The sequence below is a fragment of the Chiloscyllium plagiosum genome, chromosome 32, assembly GCF_004010195.1.
Source record: "Chiloscyllium plagiosum isolate BGI_BamShark_2017 chromosome 32, ASM401019v2, whole genome shotgun sequence".
Classification (NCBI taxonomy): domain Eukaryota; kingdom Metazoa; phylum Chordata; class Chondrichthyes; order Orectolobiformes; family Hemiscylliidae; genus Chiloscyllium; species Chiloscyllium plagiosum.
In genome coordinates, this window is record NC_057741.1 from 41,483,159 (window position 1) to 41,494,731 (window position 11,573).

Genomic DNA, 11,573 nt, shown 5'->3' on the forward strand with positions numbered 1-11,573 from the left:
ATGCTGCAGCTGTACAAAACTCTGGTGTGGCCACACTTGGAGTATTATGTACAGTTCTGGTCACCGTATTATGGGAAGGATGTGGAAGCTTTGGAAAGGGTTCAGAGGAGATTTACGAGGATGTTGCCTGGTATGGAGGGGAGGTCTTACAAGGAAAGGCTTAGGGACTTGAGGCTGTTTTCGTTCGAGAGAAGAAGGTTGAGAGATGACTTAATAGAGACATATAAGATAATCAGAGGGTTAGATAGAGTGGACAGTGAGAGCCTTTTTCCTTGGATGGTGATGGCTAGCACGAGGGGACATAGCTTTAAATTGAGGGGTGATAGATATAGGACAGATGTCAGAGATAGTTTCTTTACTCAGAGAGTAGTAGGGACGTGGAATGCACTGGCTGCAACAGTAGTACACTCACCAGCTTTAAGGGCATTTATAAGGTCATTGGATGGACATATGGATAATAATGGAGTGGTGTAGGTTAGATGGGCTTCAGATTGGTTTCACAGGTTGGCGCAACATCGAGGGCCAAAGGGGCTGTACTGTGCTGTACTTTTCTACTATCTACATGTTCTAGGAACAATAGGGTGCATTGAGGAAAAGGAAGGGACATGGGGATTGTTAGGCTCAGTTCCACAGAACTGAGGTGTGTTTTCAAACCATCCATCTTGGCGCATGTCCACCTCCATGGCTCCCTACAATATGCTTCTGGGGTAAGTGACTATGCTCCACCCCTGCAATGCCAGAGCAAATGTAATGGGGGAGCTTAAAACAAAAGTCATCTGGCAAGTCAAGAAATTTCCCATTTTGACTTACTTGCATCAATAGTAAAAATCCAACCAGTAAAACTGTTAAGTAATGGATAAAACTCTTACATCTCCCAGTGCAGATGCCGGGAGGCTATCTGAAGGCTAGGGAGTCTCAGAATGAGGTGGAAGCCATTTAGTGTCCTTTAGGGAAGGAAACTGCCATCCTTACCTGGTCTGGCCTACATGTGACTCCAGACCCACAGCAATGTGGCTTATTTTTAACTGCCCACTGGGCAATTAGGGATGGACAATAAATGCAGACCTGACCAGAGATGTTAACATCCCAAGAATGAACTCTTTCAAATTAGAATGCAGAGAAGGAGAAAGTCCTTCACTCAAAGTCTGATGAATCATTGAAATTCTCAAATTAACATTTGTTAAGTGCATACAGGAACGTTTCCTCAAGCAATGTATAGAGAGTCCTACTCGGGACGGGGCTAAACTCGACCTACTCTTGGGAAATATGGCAGGACAGGTCACGGAGGTGACAGTGGGGGAACCACTTTGGGACCAGTGACCACAGTTCTATTAATTTTAAAATAGTTAAGAAGAGGGACAAACAAGTTCTAAATTGGAGCAAGGTGAATTTTGATGGAATTAGACAGGAGCTTGGAGGGGTTGGTTGGAGTAGTTTGTTTGCAGGCAAAGGGACCCCTTTCAATGTGAGATAGCTAGAGTTCAAGGTCTATATGTTCCTGTGAGGTTGAAAAGCAAGGTTGACTGGAATAAGGAACCCTGGATGACAAGAGATATTGAGGCTTTGACCATAAAAAAGGAGGCATGTCTCAGGTACTGGCAGCTGGGATCAAGGGAATCCCTGGAGTTATACAGGGGATACAGGAGTTTACTGAAGAAGGGCAAAAAGGGGGCACGAGATAGCCTTGGCTGAGAAGATTAAGGTGAATCCAAAGAGGTATTTTAAATATATTAAAGGATCTAGAGAGAGAATAGGGCTCCCCAAGGTCCAAAATGCACATGTATGTGTAGAACTGCAGGAGATGGGTGAGGTCCTTAATGAATATTTTTCCTCTGTGTTTACCATGAAGACGTGGGAACTTGGGGAAGTTAGTGGTAATATCTTGGGGAACGTCCATATCACAATAGAGGAGGTTTTGGATATATTGGAATGTATGAAGGTGGATATATCTCCTGGTTCTGACCAGATATAATCGAAGAACACTGCAAGAGGCTAGAAAAGAAATTGCCAGGGCCCTGGCTGATATTTTTGCATCATTATTAGCTCTGGGTGAGGTCCTGGAAGACTGGAGAGTACTGCAAAGTTTTGCCCTTGTTAAAGAAGGGCTGCAAAGAAAAGCCTGAGAACTATAGACCAGTTGGGCTAACATCTGTGGTGGGTAAGTTACTTGAGAAGATTCTGATGTAATATATACATGCATTTGGAAAGACAGGTTTTGATTGGGAATAGTCAACATGGCTTTGTGCATGGGAGATCATGCCTCACAGATTTGTTGGAGTTCTTTGATGAAGTGACCAGGAAGGTTGACCAAAAAAGATTTACAAGGATGTTGCCTGGGTTGGAGGATTTGAGCTACAGGGAAAGGCTGAACCGGCTGGGGCTGCTTTTCCTGGAGCGTTGGAGGCTGAGGGGTGACCTTATAGAGGGTTATAAAATTGTGAGGGGCATGGATAGGGTAACTAGACAAGGTCTTTTCCATGGGGAGGGGGAGTCCAGAACTAGAGGGCATAGGGTTTAGGATGAGAGGGGAAAGATATAAAAGGGACCTAAGGGGCAACTTTTTCACGCAAAGCATGGTGCGTGTGTGGCATGAGCTGCCAGAGGAAATGGTGGAGGCTGGTACAATTGCAACATTTAAAAGGCATCTGGATGGATATATGAATAGGAAGAGTTTGGAGGGATGTGGGCTGGGTGCTTGCAGGTGGGACTAGATCAGGTTGGGTTATCTGGGTGGCATGGACAAGTTGGACTGAAGGGTCTGTCTCCGTGCTGTACATCTCTATGACTTGACAGTCTGAGTTATAGGGAGAAGTTGGACAAGCTAGGACTTTTTTCTTTAGATCATAAGACACTGAGGGGGAATCTTATACCCTTCTATAAGGTCATGAGAGGCATGGATTGGGTGAATGCAGTCTTTTTCCCAGTGTTGGGGAATTGAGAACTAGAGTGCATCTGCTTAAGGTTAGAGGGGAAACAATAAAAGGGAACCTGAGGGGCAACTATTTTACACAGAGAATGGTACACAATGGAATGAGCTGCCAGCAAAAGTATTGAGGCTGGTACATTAACACCACTTAAAAGGATTTTGGACAAATACATGGACAGGAAAGGATTAGAAGGATATGGGCCAAGTGCAGGGAAATAGGGTTAGTGTGGACAGACATTTTGATTGGTATTGACTGGTTTGGGCCAAAGGGCCTGTCTCCATGCTGTAGGACTCTATAATATTCAAGTTCCTGTAGGGTAAGTTATGTTAAAAACAGAGACTGATTCATTACATTACATATTCCACAGTCTTACAATTAATTTTTGTGCTCAGTTGTTCCTTTCCTTGTTCCCCTCTTACCTGCGCTCTCCTCCTTCAGAAAGCTCAAGTTGTTACATGAAAAGTGTAAAACTCATGACCACAGAAACCATGTACCAGAGGTTTTAAAGTTACTCTGCTCCATGATTTAAATGTTTGGAGATAGATTTAAACCTTTCTTCCACTGAAGCTTCATTATCAAGTCCCCATTGCCCCTACATGCCAATTTGGTGTTCTTGAATGAATATTAAAAACCAGTTCCATAACAAAGCTAACATTAGGTGGCAGACCAGGAGTAGGAGAAATAGAAATAACTTTGGGAGAGTTGTGTGTCTAAACACCAAAACCACAGCCATTTGTTCAATTTGTACTTGTACTCTCTGGAGCTTAGAAGAATGTAAAAAGATCTAGTTGAGGTATACAAGATACTAAAGGGATTGACAAAGTAAACATTGAAAGGATAGTTCCTCTATAATGAAATATCATAATCTTAGAATAAGAGGTGGCAGAGTTCAAACAAATGAGAAATTATTTCTCTCAGGGAACTGTAGAATCGACTTCCCCAGAAAGCAGTGGGTGCAGGGACATTGAGTAATTTGAAGGAGAAAATAGACAGATTTGTAATTGGCAACAAGGGAAGGGTTATGACAAACTGGCAGGAAAGTGGAGTTGAGATCAGCCATGATTGTAAAATAATGAAGCAGTCTGCTGGGGTTGAATTGCCGCCTCCTGCTCCTGATCAGTTTGAGTTTGGCAAATCTTGCACCATTCATGTTTAAATCCTAGTTCAAACCTGATCTATTTCTGCAATGTGTTCACAAACAATCATAGAGGCAGATTACATGAAAATGGCAAAGACTGCTCAACTAGCACTAACTGATCACATACAATAGTTACAAGTGCTTAGACTTGCTAATGGAGATGTGGTGATCAGTTAAAGTGTCAAAAAGTAAATGGTGACTGGAATGAAGAGCTTAAGCTTAGAATGTCAACTTGCCTGATCCTCAGCTGCTGCCTTACCAGCTGTGCTTTTCCAGCAGCAAACATTTTGACTCTGATCTCCAGTCTCACTTTCTCCTTATTTACAGTATCCAGCTGTTCTTAACTACCCTTCCTACTTAGCTGTTAGCAACTAAATACTAAAGGATGCCATGACTCATTAGGCCTTACAAACACCTAACCAACACAAATATCTATCTCTTACTGTACTCAGTTAGGCCTTTTCCCATCACTGAGATCAGTTTCCTGGTTAGCTCACTTCCTGCACTTTCAAAATCCCACTCCTCTTCTTTCCCTTGATTTGGTTCTGGGCTGCACTATTCTTCTCTCTTGCTCAGTGTCCACCAAATGCTTTTCCTCATTTCAATATAGTCTGCTATCTTCTGTGCAGGAAAGCAGCAAACATTGCTGAGGGAGGAGTGATGTACATTTTGTACACGACAGATGGTGGATTGTAAATGACGACACTGTTAATGGTTGTGACATTTTGTTTTGATTTATTTCAAACAGTTTGGTCTACAAAAGAAACAGATTGAACATTTATGGCTTTATTTTCATGTGAATAGTTTGAATCAGAAGTCAAAGCTATATATTTTCCTCCAGTTTCACCATCTTTATTCAAATAACCATCGCTCTGATACAGCAGTTTTCATTTCACTGATTTGATAGGCAATTATACAAGTGTAACTACAACACCCTTCTCCCCCCCACAACCAAAAGCACAATATAAATTAAAAGGCATGATTGGATGTAGCCAAACACATTGGATATTGGAAGTTTAAAAACTCTAGGATGTCCAACTCTTGTACCATTTTTGTAGAAACTCAGCACTTCTTGCTATAATTTGCAATCATGTCACATATAATTGTTTCATCAATATTGATCTGGGTGTTAACTTGCTTCCCCACCAGTTTATAGATGTCATCCGGCTCAATGCCTTTGGGCTCTGCCACCTTCACAGTCATCATATCCAGAGTCAGTTTTGTTCCTGCAGGAATAGTCACTTTGGCCACGACAGATTTGCCCAACTATAAACAAGTTAGAAAAACTCAAATTAAAAACAGTATTTAACTGTTTAATGCAACAGGTCCCCTACATTCCGTACTGATCAAACTAACTTATAATCCTGTGGATTGTGTTGCCAATTTCTTTCAATATGCAATTGATCTGCAATCTTAGTTTAAGCCAAACCTTAAATCAGAAAAAAAAAACTTAACACATGAGAAGCTGCTCATTCCCAATGTGTACACCACTACGAGGTTCACTGTTGTTCATGCTGAACAATCTAAACTTTTACCTGTTCTTTTCATTGTCTTTCTGTACTTCATGTAAAGAGATAAATTTCAAACACTCATTTAAGATGGTTTGCCACAAACTGTTCACAGGTAACACACCTTGTTGTGGCAGGCCATCTCACATGGGAGCAAGCGCTTGATGGGAGATCCAAATGCTTTTTCCACAATTCGGATCGAGCGAACAAGTTCCTGCAGTTCACTGGGCTCCAGTGAAGCTTGGTGATCATTACCCTTCCAGGTTTTATCCATGGTCACGTGACGTTCCAGAACTTTAGCTCCCATTGCCACTGCTGCTATGCTTATGGCAATCCCAGTTTCATGGCCAGAGTATCCTATTGGAACATCTGGAAATTCTTTTTTGTATTCCTGAAAGCAGGAAGAAAGAAATAGCACCAATCTGCAGAACAGTTCCATTTGATGTGTGTCAAAGATAAAAAATGTCTTTGTTACCAATTGCCAGTGTGGCTAGCAGAAGTCTTACCGTACAAGGGTAGTCCCTGCTCCATACCCATCATTATCACAAGATGGGGATCTCAGGTAATAGTGTTCACTTGTCAGTACCCTTCTACAATTAGCAGCCAGGATTTTGCCAGTGAGGTAGAGAGTTGAGAATAGCAAAAGCATTATGTAAAATTGATTGGAGACCTTTCTGATGGATGTTGCCAGAACTTAAGGGTCTGAGTTATAGGGAGAGGTTAGACAAGCTAGAACCTCTCTTTAGAGTGTAGGAGACCAATGGGAGGTTCTTATAGAAGTGTATTATATCGGAGGTTCATGGACAGGGTCTTTTTCCCAGGGTTTAAGAATCATGGACTAGACAGCATCATTTTAAGGTTAGAAGGGAAAGAATAAAAGGGAACCTGAGGAGCAATGTTTTTCTTTTACACAGGAGGGTGTTACACATAGGGAATAAGCTGCCAACCAAGTTGGTTGAGGCAGATACATTAATATTTAAAAGGCATTTGGATAAATACATGCACAGGAAATGTTTAGAAGGATATGGGCCAAGTGCAGAGAATGGAATTAGTGTGGGTGGGCATGGACCAGTTTGGGCTGAAGAACCGGTCTCTGTGCTGTAGGACTGACTATCACATACTCTCTAACCTATATTCAAAGGCTAATGGGATAGCACTTTCAAAGAGCTGGCACAGACCTCAGGGACTGAATGGCCTCAATCTATGCTGCAACATTCTATAAACACTGGGGAAGCCAGAAAGTGGGGAAAATTTGCCCAAAGTACAGCCAGACATGCAAACCAGCCTTAATGAGAGAAATGTTTAAACATGATACTCACAGTGATGACATGGAGGTGAGTGTCCTCTGGCTCCAGTGGGTATGCACTGGTGCACTGGAGAAAGCAAAACTTATTATTGATGGGTTTGACAGTGTTGTAAACTTTTCTCATTGTTTCCATGCTCTGCATTCCACTGGAGATCACCATTGGACGACCTGCCGAAGGAGAAATAATCAGTATGACTGGAAACTGAACAGTGACAATTCTGCAGAGTTGTTTTACCTTTCTTGGCAGCTTTTTCCAAATATGGGAAGTTATTGGTGTCCAAAGACCCAACTTTGAAGAAAGGCACATTCAATTCATGAAGAAATTCAACAGCCATCTGCAAAACAGAAGAACAGCTCACCTAAACACTGCACAGATTTACAGTAAGTGTTTGACTCTTTTCCATTTGAACATTGCTACCTAGCCAGATGTTCTGCTGTATCCTTTCCATCTCTAATTCTCCTCACTTTCTTGCCCCTCCCTCAACAATCTTGATCTCAGTCTATGCCTACTGAGAAAATGCTCAAATGGCATTAACTCAAATGAAGCTTCAGTCATAAAAGTTAAAAAGGTATGAGTTAGCCAGAAGGAAAGCAGTCATGGATGGCTGACTGAATAAAACAGTAACAGTAGATGCTTCTTATAAGTGTAGCCATGCACACTGCCCACTACCCACTACCAGGTCCAAATCAATTTTACACAACCTTCTGCTATATACTACTCCCAGTCTCAATACCCCCACAAGATGTGGCTCTTGAACAAGTTTTGTTCCCATGAATATTTTTCTACAAATTACAGCCAGAATCCCCCTCTGCTGTACACAGGCTGCAACTGGTCTCCACCAGAATTGGAAACATGACAGCATCAAGTCAGATCGGAGAAATACACCAGTCCTTTAACTTGTGACAGTGTTCATGATCAAGAACTGAACCATTTGACAGTTCCTCTTATGTCCCAATTCCTTGGGTTGGAAGGGATCAGAACAGGGGCATAATTTTTAAAGTCCAGTTAGATTGTTCAGTGAAGTCACAAGATACCTCTTCATAAAATATGCTGAAAACCTGGAACTCTCCTCTAAAGGAGAATTTTTGAGTCTTGTTTTTTAAACAAACAAAAGACAGATGGTAATTTTTTGTCGATTAAGGGAGCAGGTTATGGAGCAAGGTGGTAAGCTTAACTGGAGGCACCAAAACCATCCTGGGCTTAATATTCTGCCAAAAACTGGGCAAGATACCTTGAGTTTGTGAACACATGTAGTCAGTATGCAATGGTTACAGCTAGGACAGCAAAGATATGGTTTGACCTTCAGGAACCTTTTTAGGCAGGTATTTAGATACCAGACTACAGTGAATAAAGATTTGCAATCACCTGAAATCTCCATCTCTACCATAGCTTGTAATAAAAATCTATTCATGTAAACAGCTTTGCACAGTCATTTTAGAGTATTTCAATCTCAAAAAAACAAGTTTGCAGAAGAAAAACAGGATATACCTCATCCATTCCAGATGCTGTGAAAAAGATTCCAACTTCTTCTGCAAATTTGGAGAGCTCCTTATATTGCTCATGACTGAACTCCAGGTAGCGCTTGTGATCTCCATATGTGGGTCCCCATGAGTGCGGGGAATTGTAAGGCCTTTCTAATGCTTTCGTGTTAAACTTGTATTCCAATTCACTTTTTTGGAACTTTGCACAGTCTGCACCACATTCCTATGAAAAAAACCTCAAATGCAGCATAAACTTACAATTACTTATTTCTTCACTTAAATGATTAATGAGACTGGTTATTAGAGATGCCAAGTTTATTTACTAAAGTCTGTAAATGAACCAACTAAACCTTGAAACCTTTTAGGAAAAAATGAAAGCTATTTCATCTTGATCCTATTTCTTCTTGATATTTCCTGTATCAAAAAAAAATTTAGAACATTGTTTAAAATAAATCAACAGAACCAAACTTATCCAATAGGGAAGTGTTAAAATTCTACACGGAATGTGGACATTGCTGATTAGAGCAGCATTTATTGCCCATCCCTCATTGCATGAGCAAAGGTACTCCTGATTCACTGCAGTTCACTTGCTGTAAGAACAGTCATGATCCTGTTAAAGAGGGAGTTCCAGGATTTGACCCAGCAACATTGAAGCAGGGACATACATCCAGTTCAGAATAGGGACAGAGATGAAGGGAAACTTGCAGGTCATGGTGTCCCTATGTACCACTGCCCTTGCTCGTCAGATGGTCATGGTTATGCATTCCAAAGGTTTAAAAAATTGTCTTGTGGGACATGGCTGTCACCAGCATTTATTGCCAGTCTCGAGTGGCCCTCAAAAAGGTGAGCTACTTTCTTGGCTTGCTGCAGTACAACTTACTAAAGATAGACTCAGACATGGGAGTTCGAGGTGCTGTTGACAAAGCCTTTAAATGAGTTACTGCAGTGCATTTGTTGATGTTACACACCGCTGCACTATACAATGCACTGGTGATGAAGGGAGCAAATCTTGAAGGTGATTGGTGGGGTAACAATCAAACAGACTGCTTGGTTCTAAATGGTTAAGATTCTGAATGCTGTTGGAGCAGCACCTATCCAGCTAAGTGGATGGTATTCCAAAAACTCCTGACTTGTGCCTTGTAGATGGACCTGCGATGTGAGTCAGAAGGTAAGTGAACTTGCTATAGGATTCTTTTCCTCTGCCCTGCTCTCAGGGCCAGTGTACTAATATTGCTGATCTATTTCAGTTTATGGTCAATGGTAACCCCCAGGTCATTGAGTGTGGAATTCAGCAGCGAGATGTTGTCATTAATATCAAGACATTGATTAGATTTGCTCTTGAGATTTGGAATCACTGGACCCAACACAAACTCCGATGTTGCCAGACCTGCTGAATTCCACCAGCATCTGTTTTCTGTTAAATGCGCTTGTTTGAAGTGGTTTTGTTTGGTACTTACATAGAACAAAAAATGTTTTGTCAGTTATAAAGCCCAAACCTGGATGTTGATGTCTTGCTGCATAAAGATGTCTATCAGCTTGTCTGGCAACACTTTACTTCACCTTGTGTTTCAGTGTAAAATTCTCACTTGCACGCTGCTTGCCACATTTAGTGACAAGGTACAGCATACAAGTCATTGTGGCAATTGTGATCTGTCCAAACAGACATCTGAAAACTAGTAACATCAGCAGAATCATCCCACCAATACTTTGGCTTTATCCCAATATCAATGCATCATTTATTCTTTCCTGACCCATTTCAGATTTTTGTTTTCTTACACCCAACTGAAAAGGCTTCACGTATTTAACATTTTCTGAAACTTTGTGATTTTACTTTCTAGAACCTACCTGACCAGGCCACCTCCCTCATTTCAATTTAATTCTAGATTTCCAGCTTCTGCACTCTGAACTACCATTCCAATATACCCTCTACTGGGCTGGGCTGGGCTAGGGAGGGCTGGTGGTCAGGTTAGGAATAAATCCCCTCAGAGGGTCAGGAGGTGGGGTTGGAGGGTGCTGGTGGGAAAGCTGGTCAGGTCACTGGGGCTTGGGGACAGCAGCTTCTGGAGGAGATGGTTTGGAGATGCCGGTGTTGGACTGGGGTGTACAACACACACAGAGTGGGCAGAGTTAAACAGGAGGTTAAAGTCATTTGGTAAAAACAATGACTGCAGATGCTGGAAACCAGACTCTGGGTGAGAGTGGCGCTGGAAGAGCACAGCAATTCAGGCAGCATCCGAGGGACTGCATCATGATAACGGTGTGGACCGGGGGGGGGGGGGGACTGTGGGACAGAGGGAGCCCCTCTCCCCGAGAGGGTGCTGTTCATTGCTCTAGCACCGGGATCTTCCGCCTGCTCCACACCGAGCCATGACAATGGATGAGCCAGCGGCCGGGAGGTGTGGAGGGTGGGGTGGGGTGGGGAGGGGGTGTACCTCTCTCCCCCCGGCCCCAGGGACGGTCCAGGCGCTACCTTGGCCATGCGGATCATCTGTTTGGCGATGTCCATACTGCCCTGGTGGTTCTGGCCGATCTCAGCGATGATGAAACACGGCTGGTCGCCGCCGACCGCCCTCCCGGGGCACAGCTCGAATTCCGCCGACATCTTCACAGCAGCCGCGGTCCCAGCACAAACCGACTGGCCGAATGGTGCCGCGTTTGCGCCTTATCAACTAGGCCAGACCCCACCCCATCCTCCCGGGCCCGCCCCCTCCGCTCGGACCCGCCCCCTCCGCTCGGACCCGCCCCCTCCGCTCGGACCCGCCCTCCCGTATGGCCGCGTCCTTCCCGGGACCGCGGCCCCGCCCCTTCACTCCGTTACCCGGGTAACAGGAGAATCGCCATACCTGCGCTGCGCCGTCTCCCGCAGGGTTAAGGGTCAGTCTCCCCCAGGGTTAAGGGTCAGTCTCCCCCAGGGTTAAGGGTCAGTCTCCCCCAGGAGCTGCCTCAGTAACTTGTTTTATTGGTTAGACATGGATGTTGTTGCCCCAGGGTTAAGGGTCAGTCTCCCCCAGGGTTAAGGGTCAGTCTCCCCCAGGGTTAAGGGTCAGTCTTCCCCAGGGTTAAGGGTCAGTCTCCCCCAGGGTTAAGGGTCAGTCTTCCCCAGGGTTTAGGGTCAGTCTCCCCCAGGAGCTGCCTCAGTAACTTGTTTTATTGGTTAGACATGGATGTTGTTGGCGTGACAAGCATTAAGTGACTCTTCCTTCACACCCCAT

General features: G+C 43.6%; 1 protein-coding gene across 2 annotated transcripts; it reads right to left on the reverse strand.

Annotated features, from left to right (window-relative positions):
* Positions 1 to 4,777: 4,777 nt before the first annotated feature.
* nansa (N-acetylneuraminic acid synthase a) lies at positions 4,778 to 11,041 on the reverse strand. Of its 2 annotated transcripts, XM_043674536.1 has the most exons (6): positions 10,832 to 11,040; positions 8,369 to 8,584; positions 7,115 to 7,214; positions 6,893 to 7,047; positions 5,698 to 5,964; positions 4,778 to 5,331 (listed from the first exon to the last, which is right to left on the reverse strand). In XM_043674536.1, the coding sequence occupies exons 1-6, from the start codon at positions 10,961 to 10,963 to the stop codon at positions 5,128 to 5,130; spliced, it is 1,074 nt and encodes a 357-aa protein (XP_043530471.1). In that variant the 5' UTR covers positions 10,964 to 11,040; the 3' UTR covers positions 4,778 to 5,127. The 2 variants fall into 2 exon arrangements, with proteins under 2 accessions (XP_043530471.1, XP_043530472.1); XM_043674537.1 differs by lacking the exon at positions 8,369 to 8,584 and having other exon boundaries at positions 10,832 to 11,041.
* Between the last annotated feature and the right edge of the window lie 532 nt (positions 11,042 to 11,573).